General features: G+C 41.3%; 1 protein-coding gene across 2 annotated transcripts in view; it reads right to left on the reverse strand.

Annotated features, from left to right (window-relative positions):
* mcph1 (microcephalin 1) overlaps positions 1 to 18,522 on the reverse strand; it is a 292,116-nt gene extending 273,594 nt beyond the window's left edge. Inside the window, exons 1-4 of one of the 2 annotated variants that reach the window (XM_063038928.1) lie at positions 18,396 to 18,522; positions 17,304 to 17,376; positions 7,766 to 7,857; positions 1,443 to 1,561 (exon numbers count right to left, since the gene is read on the reverse strand). In XM_063038928.1, coding sequence (XP_062894998.1) covers positions 1,443 to 1,561; positions 7,766 to 7,857; positions 17,304 to 17,340 — 248 coding nt within the window. In that variant the 5' untranslated portion in view covers positions 17,341 to 17,376; positions 18,396 to 18,522. The remainder of the gene's footprint in view (positions 1 to 1,442; positions 1,562 to 7,765; positions 7,858 to 17,303; positions 17,377 to 18,395) is intronic. The other variant, XM_063038934.1, reaches the window with a different exon arrangement.
* Between the last annotated feature and the right edge of the window lie 2,798 nt (positions 18,523 to 21,320).

Here is a 21,320-nt window from a genome sequence, read left to right on the forward strand (position 1 = left end):
AATGTATATAAAAATGATATACTGTTATAAACTAAAATTGATTAAGAATAATAACCTGCCTTGTTTGTGTTTCTGACAGGCTGCATCACTGTCTGGTATGCAAGGTCTGCTGCACAGGACCGAAAGAAGCTGCAAAGGGTGGTAAATCTAGTCAGCTCCACCTTGGGTACTAGCATACAAAGTACCCAGGACATCTGCCAGGAGCGGTGTCTCAGAAAGGCAGCATCCAATATGATTATCCATTATGAAAGTCAGGACCTCCAGCACCCAGGGTATGCTCTTTTCTCACTGTTATCATCAGGTGGGAGGTACAGAAGCCTGAAGGCACACACTCAGTGATTCAGGAACAGCTTCTTCCCCTCTGCCATCCAATTCCTAAATGGACATTGAAGCTTTGGACACTACCTCATTTTTTTTTAAAAATATACAGGATGTCTGTTTTTGCACTTTTTTGAATCTATTCAATATATGATTTACTTGTTTATTTTTTTTTCTCTCTGCTAGATTATGTATTGCATTGAACTGCTGCTGCAAATTTCACGTCACATGCCAGTGATAATAAACCTGATTCTGATTTTTGTCTGACCTTAACTATCACATTACTTTACACCATTCGAGAAATTCCTTTTGTTCCACCCGTTGCCACCGAGGTAGTTGTTTCTCATAACCTCAATTCAAAGATTAATTTATTCTCAAATTATGTATCCATACACAACTCTTAAGTTCGACTTCTCCAGAAGCCACAAAATAAAGAAAAACCATGAAAGTTGTTCAGTTGGAGGGGAAGAAGCTGTTCCTAACATGTTGAATATGTGAAATTCAAATTGTTACTCTTTCCAGAGATGCTGCCTAGCCTTGAGCTTCTCCAGCAAAATCGATTTCTAGCTTGTGCAATCCTTTTTCACTTTAAGAGGCTTGGTACATTGGCAGTGAGCAACACACAGCTGTAAAGCTTTCACCTCAGACACAAGGTAAGCATATTATGGAACAAGTGCAGAGACAACAAGCTGACAGTGTAAGGTAAATCTGTTCCTGTGAAAGGTGAAGGTAAAAGACAAGAAATCCAAGGAACCGTGGATGTCAAGGATTAGATTAAACTAAAAGCCTGTGCTATGTTTTGGGGTTATGATCAATTGCCAAATAGAAAAATGCCAAACAATAAAATTAAAATATGAAAAATCGTGGATTAAGAATGGGCTCCAAACACCCATTAATTTAAACAAAAACTCAGATCTTGACCAGCTTTTTTGATTCATGCTACAGATCTAACATGCAGAATATTTAATGCAGTACTTTGTCAAATGATTTTCCTCCGAGTAAAATATTGATTTCAAGGGAAATATACACTCCAACTAATCTCAAAAATCCACTTACCACCTTGCTTTCAAGTAAGTTTAAAATGCAAAGCAATAGTTTTTCCAGGTTTATTGAATTATCAATACCTTTCCACCCAAAGTACAGACACCAACTTCACACCCGTTTTCTGAGCCTTCTTCCACACACTTTCATGTCCATCCTTGAATATCACATGTGTCACTTGCTTATTGAAGTATTTTGAGACCTGCAAACAAATTTGGTAGTTTTAAAATTGCTTATCAATTTTTATTTCTTTTAAAAATAGTTTAATCACAAAACTCAACAATAAAACAGCAATGCATTTCAAACAACTGAAGACCAATAGCAAGACCATTTTCATTTTTTGAGGGGACAAACTCCTGTTTTTTGTAACAATATTGTGTTTTGTTCTGGTCTTGTGGAGAGGGTGTTTTCAATAGTGAGGACCAGAAGGCACAGCCATAAAATAGAAGGACGTCCTTTTTGAACAGAGATAAGGAGCAATTTCTGTAGCTAGTGGCGAATCTGAGGAATTCACTATCACAGACAATTGTGAAGCTGCAGAGGTTGAAAGACTCCTAACTAGCAAGGGCGTCAAAGGTTAGAGGGAGAAGGCAGGAGAGTGGGGTTGAAAGGGATGATAAATCATCTACAGTGAGATGGAGGACTCAACAGACCAAATAGCCTATTTCTGCTCCTCTGTCTCATGGTTATATGGCCATCTGCTATTGAAATGATGGGCAGACTGCAGGGGTGGTTTACGAGGATGTTGCTGGGACTACAGAATTACAGAGAAAGGCTGAGCTCATTGGGACGTTATTCACTAGAGTATTGGAGAATGAGGGGTGATCTTATAAAGATCTATAGGGTAGCGGTGGTTGTGGAATCAAGAATTAGAGGACATGGGTTGAAGATGAAAAGAGAAAGATTTAAAAGGAATTGGAGGGTGGTCAGTAGATGGAGTGAGCTGCTAGAGGGAGTGACTGAAGCAGTTACACTAACATTTAAAATGTACTTGGACAGGTAGATTAATAGAAAAGTTTCAGAGGGCTAAGGATCAAATGTAAACAAATAGGACTAGCTTGGATGGGAAGCTTGTTGGTATGGACTAGTTGGGCCGAAGGGCAGTTTCTGTGTTGCATGACTCTGTGACTCTGGTTCTAGGATGTCGATATGGTTGACAATGCCAGCATACGGAGATGCAGAGACTATAATTAATATAATGCACCCAGACCCTCCCACTCATAATTTATCACAACCGTCAACCTTTACAATGGATGTTCTACAGTGGGGAGTCATAACTGCCAAGTGCATCACCAGCACCTACCCACTATCAGGGACATACATAAAGAAAAGTGCTGGAAAAGAACCACTAACATCATGAAAGATCCCACCCACCCTGCTCTGCAGCCAGCAGTACTCCCTTCCAACCTTGCCATTGACCTCAAAGTTTCCTGTGCTTTTGAAAGCACTCATCAATCTACATGGAGAAATTGTTTCTACGTGAAAGAGTCAATCAATAATCTATAAATGGGACTAATAACCATATGGACCTACGGAGGCTGGAGAGTAACATGGGCTGTTGACAGGGGCCATATGTTATGCAAAGCTGGCTTTAGTCCTTTCAAATTAAAACATAACAAGATGTTATTAAACTGAAAAGAGTGCAGAAAACAGTTCTGAGAATGTCAGGAACTGAGTTACAGGGAAAGATTGGACAGACCAAGACATTTTCCCCTGGAACCATGGAGACTGAGAGGTGATTTTATAGAGATACAGAAAATCATGAGGGCGGAAATTGAGTACACTTACCTCATCTTTTTCCCAGGACTGAGGAATCAAGAAACGAGTGGAAAGGGTTCAAGGTGAGAGGAACTTGAGGAGCATTTTTACACAGGGTGGTATCTATGTAGAATATGCTACCAGATAAAGTGGTTGAGGCAGGTACCAGTTGGACAGGTATATAGATAGGAAAGATTTGGATGGTTATGGGCGAAAACACTGGCAACTGGGACTGGCTTGGATAGGGCATTTTGGTCAGCATGGAGAGGTTGGGCCAAAGGACCAAACTAGCACCACTAACTTCTGACCTTGGACTCTCATTTGCCCTTTTAGTACACACATTGAGGGAGCTATCCAACGGGCAATACACAAGTGCTGCAGGTATCTCAGTTTTGGCAGCCTGAGTTAAATCATGGCCATGCCCTCTGAGCAAAGTTTTCAAGATCCCATAATTGCATTCTTTTCACCTGAGCTCCCTCACCCCTTCACATTGCAAAAACTTAGTTAAATGGCAACCAAAACTTATTGCAATGTTGACTGCTGGTAGAAGAATTTGCGTGGGGTGGGGCAGAAGAAAAAGTGGGAGAAATTAATGGACACAAACGATGTCTAAAGGTGGTAGACAAAAGTGGAAACTTTTCACTGAGGACCTTTAGTTCTCTACTAGGTTAAGGGTGAAAGGTGAAAAGTTTAAGGGGAACATGAGAGGGAACTTCTTCACCGAGATTGTGGAACAAGTTGCCAATGGAAGTGGTGGATGTGGGTTTGATTTTAACATTTAAGATAAATTTAAATAGCACATGATTGGGAGGGGGTTATGGAGGTCTATGGTCCAGGTACTACACAGAGTAATAGTTCTGCATGGACCAGATGGGCCAAAGGGCCTGTTTCTCTTCTGTAGTGCTTTATGACTAAGTGAGAGAACAGGAAGAAGTGATAGGATTGCTCTGAAGACCAACATTGACTCAAATGTCCATGTCATAAGGAAATAAGAAACTGAAAAACCCTGAATGATACATGGTGTCTCTTTGAGAAACACTTGCCTTGAAGAAGCTCCGTAAATTCAGTTAGGACTCTAGTTTAAAGGTATAAGTGATTATCATTCCAAAAAAAGAAACACCTGGACTGAGAGTTATAAAAAATAACTTTTTAAATAATACATGGCAAAATTAAAAACCAAAAAGCCACTCAGATCACAGTGGGCATAAACAACAAAATAAATTTTGGCCATAAACCTCTGAGCGCCAGAAAAATGGTCTACGCATGCATGTTCAAACTGGTTCAGAATATTTTTACAGGAATAAAGCCAAAACAGCAATGTTGCTCAAATCCAAGCATAGTCAGCACTCTACAAGGAGAAAATGACTTTTGATCTAACTTGCTGGCTACAGTGATTCAAAAGTACTTCATAAAATTGCATAAGCAATTTTAAATGTCTTAAGGCCACAAAAGGAATGTATAAATTTAAGTTCCGTTGTTTTGTTACAAAATGTGTCTAATATATTTTCCCTCTTATCAGCAAAAAAGTGATCATACATAAACATTAAAAATAATTTTAATGCTCCTTTATGCTACTTCAAGCATACAAATCATTCAAAAGATCCTTTTGTGTAACTTGAAAGTTAATTAGCAAGTAAGCTTTAATACAGAAGCAGATATCCATGATCCCAATGGATGTTTCCTGGTATTTAACCTTGTTCCTGACACTACTATTGAAAGGAATAGATTCCCAACCTTGAAACTGTCCCTTAGATCTCACATTCAGACGATATGTACACAAAATTACCAGTATTCTTACCAGGAAATACCATCCGATTACCAACACTGTCACCAAACACTTGGTTAATTGCCGCTGCATACATTCTCTGAGTTCATCTGTTGTTTGCCCTTACCTAACCTATTTGGACTCCACATCTGCACCTATTTACAGGACTTAAATATGCCCCTCTATTGCCTTCACCCTCAATAACTTACCACTACCATATTTGGAATTGTGTTTGAAACTCACTAAAGCTGAGTTCCATTAAATTATACCCACTCTTATGCATCATTCTAGCCTTCTTTCCCAGAAGCATATGATAACATTGAGGCACTGAAGTTTTTTGCCATAAATCAATAATAGCTCTGGTTGCACATTTTGCACTATTTCCTCACTTCTTGAAACCTCTTATTTTCAACATTCAATATTGCTCATTGTAATCCTGTGATATTGCTAGGATTAAATCAGTGGATTGCTGGGTGGTGCAGCTCAGTGGGCCGAAAGGGCCTGTTCTTTGCCCCTAAATATATAAAAATAATGCAGTTAATACATATCAAGTTGCAATAAGGACATGGGCAAGGACAAGTTAACAATCAAGCGCTGAAAGCAGCTTGGGAGACAAACCATATGGTGAGGAACAAAACAAATCTTGAAGCAACTCAGCAGGTAAGGCAGCATCTATGGAGGGGAATAAACAGTCAGCATTTCGGGCTGAGACCCTTCATCAGGACAAATCATATGTTGTTTGTTTTTAAAGAGGAGGGTTTATACGCAGAGTAACTACATCTCTCTGCAATGATTCTGCAAAGCTGGAAATCCAGATCAATGTACACAAAATGCTGAGATGAAGCATCTCAACCCTTCCTCTGCAATAATACTGGACCCTTGTTAGAGCCCAGCTGAACAATATTATGAACCCTGTCTTCTGATCCAAAGGACATATTTTCATCTAAAGGAATGTAAGAAAGGATCACAGATTGTTTCCTGTGATCGTGGTGGGAGGTGTGAAATAGAATTGCTTTATGAGAAGATAGGAAGTAGATTACTCCTATGTTCCAGTTTAAGAATGAGAAGTTACCTTAGTGAAAATTCTTAGTGGATGATGCTTCCTCTGGCTGGAATGTTTCGAACCGGGACAATCTCAAAATAGGGGTACCAGCAATTCACGTCAAGTGAGAAGCAATTTCTTTAATCACAACAATAAAACTGAAATTGATGTTAAAAGGGCAGCTTAGCATTGCCGAACTTTAGATTTTATTACTGGGCAATTAATATTCGTTATTTAAAATTTTGGACATGGAATTGGGACACAGTTTCAAGTCCACAATGGGTTAATCTTGAATGTAATTCTGTTTCAGGATTTTCATTGGGTTCTATTTTAGGGACCCCACTCCCCTTTGATTTTTCTAAATTGGACAAACAAATGGATAACCCAATAGTTAAATATACTCTTCGAATATAGTTTCAGTTTCGAAAATTTTTTGGACTGAATCAATTTATTTTAGCAAGCCCTATTGTATCCAATTCTCTTTTTCATCCTTCGTTTTTGGACCAAGCCTATCTAGTCTGGAAAACAAAAGATAAAATACGATTTTCTGATTTATTCTTGGATAATTGTTTTATGTCTTTTGAATAATTATCTAATAAATATAATTTACCTAGATCCCACTTTTTTTTAGTTATTTACAGATCAGAAACTTTTTAAATACCGTTCTTACTACCTTTCCAATTTCATATTCTACTGATATAATGGAAAAAATTTTAGATTTAAATCCTTTTCAGAAAGGTTCAATAGCAATTATTTATAATATGGTAACAAAAATAAATCCAAATGTTTCGAATACAATTAAGAACGATTGGGAAAGGGAACTTAAGCTTACTTTACCTACCGAGAAATGGCAAAAAAATTTCCAACTAGTTAATTCTTCCTCTATATGCGCTAAACATGCATTGATACAGTTTAAAGTAGTACACAGGGCTCGTACGTCTAAGGATAAACTAGCTCATTATTACCCTCTTATAAATCCTGTATGCGATAGATGTCATTCTGAGATAGCTTCATTAACTCATGTTTTGGTCATGTCCTTTGTTGAAGAAATATTGGGACGATATCTTTGATATTATTTCAACTGTTTTGAATATTGATCTACAACCTCATTCTATTACCGCCATCTTTGTTTTACCAATGTTAGAACTTCATCTGACTCCTCAGCTTGTCGGATGATTGCTTTTGTTACTCCAATGGCTAGAAGATCTGTACTATTGAATTGGAAAGAGATTAATCCTCCTACTACATTTCATTGGTTTTCCCAAACTATGTCTTGTTTAAATTTAGAAATAAATTAGAAGTGTCATTTATGACCCATCTATTAAATTTGATGAGATTTGGAGACCATTTATTCAATATTTTCACATGATGTAATTTGACCCTTTCCAACTCTATTTTGTTACTTCAATATATGGGGAGAGGAGCGGAAGTAGCAACACTATTGGTTTTACCTGCGATATCACAATAGCCCTTTCTTTTTTCCTCTTTAGTTTTCTTCTAGTTTGGTTAGATTCGTTTTTTTTCCCAAATGGGATTTTTTTTCTTTTTTTACGATATTTTTGTACTTTCATGTATATTTTTTCTATATCTTATTGGTGATTTCGCGAGATTTTGGGAGGCTTATTAATTACGTGCCATTTGAGTTTATACATGTATAAATTAATTATTATCAATATAATCCTAATTGCTCTATACTTATTTTTTGTAATGTTTATGATGTTGAAATTAATAAAAAGATTGAAAAAGAAAGAAAAACCCAGCTGATAACATTCAAGACAGACCAACAGATTCTTGATTTCAAGTGATAATCTGAAAATATGGCTGTGGAAAGTAATACATACCGTGGCACCCATATCAACCAAATGTTCTATAAATGATTTGGAGTAGTTTTCAGTCTTAGTTGAAGACCACACATCCACAAATGCCACGACATCTGTAAAGTAATAGCATAACAGGTAATGATCAAATCTCCATTTAAAAATTATGAACATAATGTTTAGTGAAAATCTGCTGAAGGTACCATTTAAAGTAACATTTTTACAGAAAGGGCTGTAACTAAACCTGCATCTCAAGTTCAAGCTTTTTGTCATCTAACTGTACATGTATACAACCAAACGAAGCAACATTCCTCCAGACCACAGTGTACCCACAAAAACATACATCACACACAGTGCATAAAACAAAACATTACCACAAATAAGATAATAAAATACAATTCAAGGTGCATGTAGCACACAGCACAGGTTACAGTAAACAGATAACTATTCTAGTGACAAGACCTAAAATGTTCAGTACATTTTCATTTAAAGACCTTGAAAGATAGATCAATTCTGTCCTCCTGACATGCTTCCATTTTTATCCATTATCATGATCTAAAATGAGATCCACAAACTTCTCACTTAAAATGGGTTATTTTTAAACATGATTGAAGAACTCAAACTGTGTTCTTGACTCCATCACATGGCACTATCTAGTACAAGTTGTAAAGCACATACAGCAACAGAAACACATCAAACCCCCTTAAGCATTGAAGTCATTAAGCAATTGGACAAGTGATGCAAGTGCCTGATTAACAATCCTACACAGCAATAAAGTCTCACTAATAACAGTTTTGAAAACCAAAGGACTGTCATTAAAAACCACTTCGGCTCATTAATAACCTCCAGGGTAGGCAATCAGTTCAGTCACGCCAATATACAGCTCCAGAAATATGTCACGTGGTTGACTCTCAATGGCTGACCAAGCTTCTCAGTTCCAAAAGATAGCCACCGTGCTCTCAAGAGGAAAATTTAGAGTTGGGCATTAAATATTGGTATGGTTAGAGATATCCAGATTGCGAATAACAAGTAACTTTAAAGGGAATATCAGATCCCTACTCAAGTTTTAAAACTTGGAACAATAGAACTGTTTCTTCTCCTACATGAGGCAGGAGTGAAGACTTACCAAGGCACCTGAGAACCACAAACTGTTAACATCTTCAAAAACTTTGGTTTCGGATACAAGACACAGCACAGATGTCACAGAAGTCCTTCTCTGCCGCCCTTCCAGAGACTGAAGAGCTGACCCGTCACTGTATTCACCTCACGGCACCAGGGAAAACTGCAGGAGACGGCATCAACTATGGCACATCACCTCTCACTTCATCCAATACAACGAGATATAGAGAATCCTTCACCAGTCCTGTTTCCCTCAGTTAGAAGAGCAACTCTGATTTACATTGACTGGCAGAGCAGGTCTGTTCCTGCTCCTCATTCAACATCAGCCACATGGGGTGCCACGATAGCTCAGTGCTTAGCACTACAGTATTACAGTTCAGGACAGAGTTCAGAGTACATTTCTAGTGTCCTCTGTAATACATTTGCATGTCCTTTCTGTGAGTGCATGAGTTTCCTCCGGGTGCTGTGGCTTCCTCCCACAGGCAAAGATGCACTGGTTAGTTAGTTAATTAGTCATTGTAAATTGCCCCATGATTAGGTGAGGGTTAAAAAGGTGGGTTGCTGGTTGGTGTGGCTCATTGGGCCAGAGGGCCTGCTCCACACTGTACCTTTAAGTTCTAAAAAATTACATGGAAACCATAACCTGAAGCGATGAATCTACCATAGGGCCTGACCCACTGCATACTAGAAACATGAAAGGAAATATTGTTGCTGTGATATTTATTGTATTAATTTTTAGATACAGCATGGTAATAAGCCCTTCTCACCCAACAAGCCGCACCACATAATTATGCTCACATGACCAATTAACCTGCTAACCCATACATTTTGGAACGTGGGAGAAAACCAGACCACCTGGAGGAAATCCACACCGTCACAGGGAGTGTAAAAACTCCTTACAGACAGCGACAGAAGTGAACCCAGGTTGCTGGCACTGTAATAGTGTTATGCTAACCATAACACTACAAAGTCATCAATGTGCTTCCTCCATTCGGCCCATTGAGAGTCTGCTCCGCTAATCTATCATGGCAGATCTATTATCCCTCTTAACCCCATTCTCCTGCCTTCTCCCTGTAACTTTTGACACCCTGTCTAAGGAAGAACCTATCAATCTCCATGTTAAATATACCAAATGACTTGTCCTCCACAGCTGTCTGTAGCAATGAATTCTACAGTCTCACTACCATCTGGCTAAAGAAATTCCTCCTCATCACTGTTCCAAATTAGCGTTCTTCTATTCTGAGGCTGTGCCCACTGGTCCTGGACTCTTTCACTATAGGGGCCATCCTTTCCAATTCCACTCTAACTAGGCCTTTCAATATTTGATAGGTTTCCATAAGCTCCCTCATTTTTCTAAACTCCGCCGAGTACATCAAGACCTCAAACTAATCGCAAAGCTCCAAGTCTACAAGATTTCATTGATATCTGGCCTACTGCATGCTTCAGAACCAGAGACTGGCCTCCTCTCTATAAAATCCTCCAGATCCACTGGCAGACAACTGTCCCCTGCAATTACAGCGAGTTAGTTCAGATAGCAAGTCATGCAGTACTGTGAGTTGAGTAAGGTGCTCTATTGGTGGGTCCTCGGATGATTGTAGAGGCTGATCCAGAATCCATATATTCTGCTGCAATGTGGACACATGCAAGTGGTGGCAGTGGTTTGTGGGTTGTTCATTCTTTTGTTTCACAGCTGCTGCTTGTTCTCTGCCACACAGTAGAGGTGCTTCTGATGTAGCACCGCTTCCTCTTGAACATCCAAGCGCATCTATTAAGTACAATGTCTTCCCAGTTTTTAGATGTAATGTTGAATTTCTTCAAAGTTCAAGTACACTAAAATATGTATACAGCCTACAGATTCATCTTCTTGCAAGCAGCCACAAAATAAATTAACACAATATAAACTGTTCAAAGAAAATCCCACACAAGACCATCAAGTATCCAATGTGCAAAAAACAACAAATTGTGCAAACAATAAAAGTAAACAAATAACATTAACTGCAGAATCCCCCAAAGTGAGTCCTCAGCACACGGTCACAGACCACAGATGTAGTTAGTTCAGCGCTGAAACACCCCATCAAGTTGTACAAATAGTAAAAAAAAAGCAGTAAACAAAAAAACACAAGCAACATGAAATGCAGAGTCCCCAAAGTGAGCCCATAACTGCGGGGCACTTTCAGCACTGAGGAGAGCCGTCAGAGGCCTGTTGGCTGCTGGGCAACAGGCACTCCCAAACCTGGCAGCGTGGGACCCAAGACTCCCGCACCTTCTGCCCGCCGGCAGCAGTGGGAGAGACTGATCAAACGCAGGCAGACAGCACGAAGCACCTGTTTATTTTCTGCTCTCTTCCTTGACTATTTAGTGGGTGGGGGAGGAGTAATGGAGCCAACCACAAGTTTGTGTTCCACCATGAGGAATCGACAAAGGCTCTCATCTTCAGGCTGATCTTGATGTTATCTTTGAAGTGCTTACTTTGCCCTCCACTGGCTCACTGACTTTCCTTCAACTGGGAGTAAAGGATCTGTTTGAGATATGAGCTTCACATAACAAACATCAAACTCCTCAAAGTGCTCAGCCACAGCAAAAAAATTATAAGGAGGATAGAGAAAATGACAGGAGGATATCTTCAAAGTCTCCTTGAAAAGGAAAGGTTATAGTGGTTAACGCAGCGCTATTACAGCTCGGGGCGCCAGAGTTCAGGGTTTAATCCCAGCATCCTCTGTAAGGAGTCTGCACATCCTCCCTGTGGAATGTGTGGATTTTCTCTGGATCCTCCAGTTTCCTCCCATAGTCCAAAGACATACCAGTTAGCAAGTTAATTGATTATTGTAAATTGTCCCTTGATTAGATTAGCGCTAAATCAGGGATTGTCAGGGGTTGCTGGGCAGCACGGCTTGAAGGACCTATTTCACACTATCGCTCTATCGCTAAACAAAATAAATTGCTCGCCCATAACCATTCAAAACTGAGAATGAACATATGGGATGCCACTGAGACTTCAACAGCTGCAACAGCAGAACGGATGTGCCCTCTCATAAACTCAAGATACATTTATTATCCAAGTATGCATACAATATACAACCTTGAGATTAGTCTTCTTACAGGCAATGAAAGGAAATGCTGTTGTGACATTACAAAACAGAGAAACCACTGAAACAATAAAAGTAAGCAAATGGCATTTAGAACGGAAGTTTTATGAAAGACACAAAGCCAGGTATCGCGCAACTGGAGTAGGTCTTACCCTCAGTTCATCGTACAGCCGAGTAAACGAAGGACCACAAACATGAAGCCAGGCATCACTGCAGCCAGCAGGCCACAGCCTCAGTTCAATGCAGAGCTGAAATAAACTTCACGGAGCAGCAAGCAAAACCGCCCCATCCCTCACCTCTGGTCCCGACACTCTGACCTTTTCAACCTGGCCCAGCGTTTAAATCATCCAAAGAATGAGTCGTTCCTCGCTCTGGGACAGGTCCGAGGCCTGGACCTCCCTGCCACAATTCTGCCTGTACCCAATCCTTCCAATTCAGCCCGGCACTTAAATCAATCAGCTATCAGGACCTTCCTTGCACCCACCTCTGCCATGCCCCAGGTCAAGACCCTTGTAAATTTCCTCTGCACTCTTTCAATCTTATTTACATATTTCCTGTATTAGGTGAACAAAATTGCACGCAATACTCCAAATTAGCCTTCAACAACTTCTTACAAGTACAACACCTCACACTTGTCTACATTAAAGTCCATCTGTCATTTTTCAGCCCATTGTTCCAGCTGGTGCTGATCCCACTGTGAGCTTTGAGAGCCTTTCTCATTGTTAACTCCACCCCAATCTTGGTGTCATCCGCAAATTTGCTTCTCCAGATTACTGCGTTATCATCCAGATCACAGACATAGATGACAAACAACAGACCCAGCACCAATCCCTGCAGCACAGCACTTGTCACAGGCCTCCAGTCAGAGGTAACCATCTACATTCACTCTCTGCCTTCTCCCACAAAGTCCATGTCAAATCCTCTTTACTACCTCAATTTGAATGTGAAGCAACTGAACTTTCTTGACCAATCTCCCATGCTGGTCCTGCTAAAGTCCACGGAGATAACATCCACTGCCTTCATCAACTTTTCTGATGACTTCCTCAAAAAACTCTCAGATTGGTTGGACACAACCTACCATGCACAAAGCCATGTTGACTACCCTTAATCAGTCCTAGTCTATCCAAATACTTATACATCCAATCCCTGAGAAAACCTTCCAATAACTTTCCTACTATTGATGTCAAGCGCACCAGCCTAATTTGCTAGCTTAGAGTCTTTCTTAAACAAAAGAAACCTATTGAGGACAACATTCGCTATCCTCCTCCCTAATTTGCCACAAGACAGCAAACACCTTCTTCTCTGTAATCTTTAAAGGGTTCATGACCTCACTCCTGCAATGCCTCACATCTATAAACTCTGCGCCCATCTCCCAAGTAAATATGAAAAAAAATCCATTTAAGGTCTCCCCCATCTCCACGCATAGATTATCACTCTGATCTTCCAGAGGGCTAATTTTGTCTTTTGTTATCCTATTACTCTTAATATATCGGCAGAAGCCCTTCGGACTCTCCTTCACCTTGTCTGCCAGAGCAACCTTATGTCTTCTTTTAGCTCTCCTGGTTTCCTTAAGTATTCGCTTACATTTCTTATATCTTCAAGTATCTCATTTGTTCCTGCCTGCCAATACCAGCTGTGCACCTCCTTTTTCTTAATCATGGCCTCAATATCTCTCAAAAACCAGGGTTCTTAAATTTGTTATCCTTGCCTTTTATTCTGACAGGAACATACAAATTCTCTACTCACAAAATTTCACTTTTGAAGGCCTCCCACTTAACAAGAACACCTTCACCAGAAAACAACCTGTCCCAATCCACACTTGCCAGATCCTTTCTGATACCATCAAATTTACCTTTCTCCAATTTAGCATCTGAACCCAAGAACCAGACCTATCCTTTTCCATAATTATCTTGAAATTAATGGCATTGTGATCACTAGATGCAAAGTGGTCCCCATACACAAACTTGTCATCTGCCCTGTCTCACTCCCTAATATAGTATTGCACTCTCTCTAGTTGGGACTGCTATGAACTGACTAAGGAAACTTCCCTGAACACACTTGACAAACTCCTTTCCATCCAAGCTTTCTGCAGTATGGGAGTCCCAGTAAATATGTGGAAAGTTACAAGCATCAACTATCATAACTTCATGTTTCTTGCAACAGTCCATGATCCCTTGACCAATCTGCTCTACTAAATTCTGCAGAATGTTGGGTGATTCATAATATATTCCCATAATCTGATCATACCGTTCTTATTCCTCAATTCTACCCACAAAGCCTCACCAGACAAGCTCTCCAGTGTGTCCTGACTGAGCATTGCCGTAACATTTTCCCGGACTAATAATGTCACCCCTTCCTCTTTAATCCCTCCCGCAATGGACATCTCACTAATAGCTACAATGTCATAATTGCATGTGCTGTTCCATGCCTTAAACCCACCCACCTTTCCTACAATATTTCTTGCATTGAAACAGATGTAGTTCAGAACATTCATCCCACTATGCTCACCCTTTTGATTCCTGGCCTTGTATGTAGGCTTAACAATGTCTTTCTCCATAACTACTGCACTATCTGTTTTAGCATTCTGGTTACCATCCCACTTCACCTCTAATTTAACCCCCCCTCCCCCCACCCATACAGCACTAGTAAACCTTCCCAGAAGAATATTAGTCTCCCTCCAGTTCAGATGCAAACTGTATTTTTTGTACAGGTCCCAGCTTCCTTGGAGAAGAGCCCAATCATCCAAAAATCTGAAGCCCTCCCTCCTGCACCAACACCTTAGCTTTGTGTTAAACTGTATGATCTTCCTACTTCTGACACCTTCTCACTAGAAGGTGGCACAGGTATCAACCTTGGGATCACAACCCTGGAGGTCCTGTCGTTTAACTTAGCACCTAACTCCCTGAACTCACTTTGCAGGACCTTGTCACCCATGTCATAGGTACCAACGAGGACTATGACCTCTGGCTGCTCACCCTCCCACTTAAGAATGTTGTGGACCCGATCTGAGATGTCTCTGACCCTGGTACCTGGGAGTCAACTAACCATCAGGGAATCTTGTTCTCATCCACAGAACCTCCTTTCTGCTGCCCTAACCAAAGATACCCCTATCATTGCAGCTTGCTCTTCCCTTCTGACCCAGAGTCAGAGATTTACCTGCTGCAGCTTCTCCCCGGTAGGTCGCCTCCACCCCGCAACAGTATGCGAAGTAGTATACTAATTATTGAGGAGAACAGTCACTGGGGTACTTACATCAGCTGCCTATTCCCTTTACTTCTCTTGATAGTCACCCAGGTACTTGCTTCCTGTAACTTAGGGATGTCTACCTCCCTGTAGTATCAATTTATCAACTCCTCATTCTCCTGTATAAGTTGAAGTTCATCAAGCTCCAGTTCCTTAATATGGTCTCTAAGGAGCTGCAGCTCGGTGCACTTTGTACAGATGTCTCCTAAAGTTCCCATATCTCACACATGGAACACACCACTAACTCTGGACCCATTCCCAGCACATTAGCTTATGTACTAAGAAAAAAACCTTACTAGAAACATGGAGCATGCATTTGTGCTTGAACAAGACTGTTGAACCAAAGGAGGACCATTCTAACACTGCCCGACTCACAAATTGGCCGCTCCAACAGACAAGACTGTTGCTAAAAAGTTTCTAACTAGCGTCAGTTGCAAACACTTGCTTGGCTGTTGGGCACTACCTCATACTTAGAAACATGCTTCTTTTAAAAAGGGCCAGTTACTTGTGTTTGTGTCCAAAAAGCAATGAGTTTTGTGATAGTTATTGAGAAATAAGCAGTAACTCAATTCAGGATTCTTTTGCTCACTGCAGTTTCAAGCGTTCATGCTAGGAGATCAGAATCAGATTATCTCCGGCAAGTGACATGAAATTTGTTAACTTAGCAGCAGCAATTCAATGCAATACATAATCTAGCAGAGAGAGGAAAAAAAAATAAATAAAACATAATAATAAATACACAAGTAAATCAATTACATATATTGAATAGATTTTTTAAAATGTGCAAAAACAGAAATACTGTATATTTAAAAAAACTGAGGTAGTGTCTAAAGCTTCAATGTCCATTTAGGAATCAGATGGCAGAGGGGAAGAAGCTATTCCTGAATCACTGAGTGTGTGTCTTCAGGCTTCTGTATGGTAACAGTGAGAAAAGGGCATGCCCTGGGTGCTGGAGGTCCTTAATAATGGACGCTGCCTTTATGAGACACCGCTCCCTAAAGATGCCCTGATACTTTGTAGGTTAGTACCCTAGATGGAGCCACACAGTCATGTGTATACAGAGTAGAGCAGTGGGCTAAGCACATAGTCCTAAGGAGCGCCAATGTCGGTTGTCAGCAAGGTGGATATTTTAGCACCAATCCGCACAGATTGTGGTCTTCTGGTTAGGAAGTCAAGGATCCAATTTCAGAGGGAGGTACAGAAGCCCAGGTTCTGCAACTTCTCAATCAGGATTGTGGGAATGATGGTATTAAATGCTGAGTTATAGTCGATGAACAACATCCTGATGTAGTATTTGTGTTGTCTAAGTGGTCTAATGCCGTGTGGAGAGCCATTGAGATTGCGTCTGCCATTGACCTATTCTGGCGATAGGTAAATTGCAATGGGTCCAGCTCCTTGCTGAGGCAGATGCTAGAAACAGTTAGGAGTGAAAATGAAACGATTTCACTACTCAACAACTTAGGAACTGTAAGTAATTTGATAGAATCAACAATCATTTGGAATGTTACAATGAAAATTTGGACGATGCAATCTGCAAGAAGGTTTTATGAAGGCAGTACTTTATCTGCACAAGATGTCTGTGTTGATTCTGTTCATTTACAATCAGTCAAAAGAATACTGCAGCAGACACTGGATGAATTCCTCCATTGATAACTATTTAGAATTAGCAGTTTTATAGCACTGTAGTAAAATTGGTAGCTCTAACTTAATCTGTATTTCATTTAAATGGCAGCCTGTCATTTTTATACAATTTAACTATTTCTATGAAACTTAGGCTTATTAGAGCATCCACTTAATTGAGCTAAAATGTACTGGTCCTGATGTGTCCCAATTAACAGAATCCACTGTACAATTTTTGCTTATCACAACTAAATTGATCACAATGCAGCACAACATTCTTCTTCAGTTTTGGGAAGAGATTCGTGTACTGGCACATGCCAATAGTGACATATTTTAAACAAAAAAAAAATCGAATAATAAGAAAAAATAAAGTTAATAAATCAGTTTCAACAAGAGGCAAGGAAAATACAGTGCTAATTCAAAGTAATTTTGAAAGAATATACTGCAGCATTTGGTACATCAACAATTTCACAACTTCTGTTCTTGTTTCTTACCTTTAAGGATAGGTTTTTTGCTACAGTCACTGGTCATTCTGGAAGAATCTGTAGAAATCTACTCAGTCCCAATCTGAAAAAGTAATCAACAACTACTGTAGTACATAAACTCGATTTGACTCAAGTCATCACTGTAAAGTTCTCAGACACAGCCTCTGTAGCAAATTAAACAGCGTTTGGAAAGATAACTTTTCTAACTAAAATATTACCCTTTTCTAGAACCAGTAGAAATGCGATAGCAAAGCTGAGTGATCTGCAAGTGACACAAATGAAGCAAACATTCGAAGAAAGGTGGTGACAGACATTGGCTGAATATGTCCTCCTCCAAAATGATAGATTGGGTGCCATGGTCAAATATCAACTAAAGCGAAGTTATCACAGCTCGGGGTGTTCCGAAGTTTTGAGTTCAATTCTGGGGCAGTCTGTAAGTTTTCTCCGTGAACTACGTGGGTTTTCTCCAGGTGCTGCAGTTTCCTCCCACGGTCCAAAGACATACCGGTCAGTTGGTTGCAACACACATAAAAGTTGCTGGTGCCAGCAACTTTTATGTGTGTTGCTTGAAATTCCAGCATCTGCAGATTTCCTTGTGTCTGCCAGCTAGTTGGTTAATCAGTCATTGTAAACTGCCCTGTGATTAGGCTAGCGTTAGTGGGCACTGCAGCTTCTTGGGCTGGAAGGGCCGGTTCCGTGTTGTACCTCCAAATAAATAAAACCTTGCTACACATTCATGACTCAAAAATACATGAAGAAACACCTAAACAAATTTTTCAATCAAACTCTGATCTTATCCTTAGATCACAAAGAACTCATTTGCACTTGAAACTTAACGATTCACAACGTATAAATGTAATAATGGAAGAGTAACAAACAATCTAACTGAAGAATTCAGCGGGCGGGGCAGTAGGACTGAGGGAAAGGAGCTATCAGTGCTTTGAGCTTATACCCTGAATCAGAACTGATCTATTTCCTTCCCCCTCTAAAGATGCTGCTTGACCCATGAGTTCCTCCAGCTGGTTGTCAATTTCTCCAGATACCAGCAAACTTTTCTAAAGCCCTGCCTTCCAGCTCGAGACACCCACGTTCAGTCCTGACCTTAGCGCGGAGTTTCGGGGCACGGCCACTCGTGGGGAGACTGACCAGTCGGGGCCGGGTCACATCGGACGAAACTCTGTCACCCTCGCCAGTACCAGGACGATTCAAACATGGCGCGGAATGTGCACGGACCGCCGGGAGTCAACCCCGCCACCAAACGTCAGCGACGAATCAGAGAAAGGGGGCGGGGCTGCTCACGCCCCTTCCTCATTAATAGAGGCAATGGCGGGGCATTCATTCATTGGCGGGACATTCGTTTAATGGGCGGGGCCAATCCCCGCGCATGAGTGGTAGTGCTCAAGCCAGAACGCGCAGAAGCAGGTGTTCGCAGTCTGTTGTGTTTGTAGGACGGCGTTAGGAATAATCGGACCTCCTTTCATCACAGTCCATGTCTCTGGTTCTCCGGTGGTTGCAGGTGCCGGGCCGTGATAATAAACCTGCGACTGGCGAACGGACAAATAATAAAAGTTAGCGTGTAGCAACATTGCTGCGGGCAATGAAACTGTTCCAAAGTGGAGAGGGGAGGGGTGGGGTGGGGTGAGGTGAGGGGGGGGTAAACCCGACGCAGATTGGGGGGCCGCTTCGTCCGCCAGAACAGACAGGATCTCCCAGTAGCCACCCACTTCAACTCTGCTTCCCACTCCCATTCAGATATGTCCATACATGGCCTCCTCTACTGCCATGATGAGGCTAAACTCAGGTTGAAGGAGCAACACCTTATATGCCGTCTAGGTAGTCTCCAGCCCCTTGGTATGAACATAGAATTCTCCAACTTCCGGTAATTCCATCCCCCTCCCTTCCCCTATCCCTATGTCACTCTGCTCCCTCCCCCAGCTGCCTATCACCTCCCTCATGGTTCTGCCTCTTTACTACCCATTGTGTTTTCCCCTACTCTTTCTTCATCTTTCCTGCCTATCACCTCCCTGCCTCCCCTTTATCTTTCCCCTTACTGGTTTTTCACCTGGAACCTACCAGCCTTCTCCTTACCACCCTTCCCCCACCTTCTTTGTAGGGCCTCTGCCCCTTCCCTCTATAGTCCTGACAAAGGGTTCCGGCCCGAAACATCAACGGATCTTTTCCACAGATGCTGCCCGACCTGCTGAGTTACTCCAGCGTGCTGTGAGTGTCCCTATGTAATTTGCAGCATGTAGGATTCAACTTTCCCACGAAAATCACGAACATCATTGCTTGCTTTGCCTACTTCAAGCAGACTTCAGTTATCCCGGTGCCAAAAGAGGATGTGATAAATCTGTCCCAGTGGGAATCCAATAGCACTTGCATCCACTTTAACGAAATGCTTTTGAGAGGTTGGCGATGAAAATTTGCAGGATTAGGAAAACAGAAAACAGAAGTAGTGGATATAGCCCAGATAAAACCCTCCCCACCACTGAGCGTATCTACAAGGAGCTCTGTCGCAGTAAAGCAGCATCCATCATCTACCTAGGCCATGCTCTCTTCTCAGGACCTACACCCCCAGGTTCAGGAACAGTTATTACCCCTCAACCATCTTGATCCAGAGGAGATAACCATCACTGAACAGGACTCACTTTCAAGGACTCTTCCTCTCATGATCTTGATTTTATTGTTTATTTTCTCTTTCTTTATGTATTTGTAGTTTCTTCATGTTTTTGCATGTTGGTTGTCCACTCTGTTGGATGTGGTGTTTCGTTGATTCTATTGTGTTTCTTTATATTTACTGTGATTGCCCAAAAGAAAATGAACTTCAGGGTTGTATATGGTGACATATATGTACTTTGAACTTTGATATGGCAACTGCTCTGTCATGACCACAAGAAACTGCAAAGAGTTGCAGATAGAGCTCAGCAGATCACAGAAACAAACCTCTCGTCTGCGGTCTTTATCCACACTTCTCGCTGCTTTAATAAAACAGCCAGCATAATCAAAGACCCACCCACCCCGGGCATTCTCACTTCTTCACCCAACCCCACCCTCCCAATCAGGCAGAAGATGCAAAGCCTGAAAACATGGCTCAAGGACAGCTTCTATCCACTGTTACACCATTCCCTGAAACGATCCCCTAGGTGGACTCCTAAGCTCACACCTTATTGCCTGCCTGCTCATCACTTCCTCTGCAGTTGTACACTTTATTCTGCACTCTTGCTGCTTTCTGTTGTACAAATGTCTGGTGTGTGGACTCAGGAAAAGCATTCGGCCCAGACCCGGTACCTGGCCAAGTACGAAAGATCTGTGCTGATCAACCGGATGGAGTGTTCAGAGATCTTTAACCTCGTACTTCGGCAGTCTGAGGTACCACCTGCTTTAAGCAGGCTCCAATTATACTGGTGCCCAAGAAAAAGGTGGTGACCTGCCTCAGTGACTATCGTCCAGTAGAATTTACACCCACTGTGATGAAGTGATTTGAGAAGTTGATGAAGAAACATATCAACTCCTGCCTGAGAAGTGACTTTAATCCACTCCAATTTGCTTACTGGAGCAACAGGTCCACAGCAGATGCCATCTCATTGGTTCTTCACTCAATAATGGAACATCTGGGACAGCAAAGATGCATACATCAGGATGCTCTTTATCGATTACAGCTCAGCATTCAATACCATCATCCCCTCAAAACTAATCAATAACCTTCAAGGCCTTGGCCTCAATACCTCTTGATTTCCTCACTTAAGATGACGGTCAGTTCAGATTGGCAACAACATCTCTTCCTCAATCTCCATTTGCGATGGTGCACCACAAGGTTGTATGCTTAACCCCTGCTCTACTCACTTTACATTTATGACCATGTGGCTAAGCACAGCCCCAATGTCATATTCAAGTTTATTGATGACACCACTGTCACAGACTGAATCAAAGGTGGTGACAAATCAGCATATAGGAGGGAGAACAAAAATCAGGCTGAGTGGTGCCAACAACCACCTCTTACTCAATGTCAGAAAGACCAAGGAGCTG

This window comes from Mobula hypostoma, chromosome 2 (genome assembly GCF_963921235.1).
Source record: "Mobula hypostoma chromosome 2, sMobHyp1.1, whole genome shotgun sequence".
Lineage (NCBI taxonomy): Eukaryota > Metazoa > Chordata > Chondrichthyes > Myliobatiformes > Myliobatidae > Mobula > Mobula hypostoma.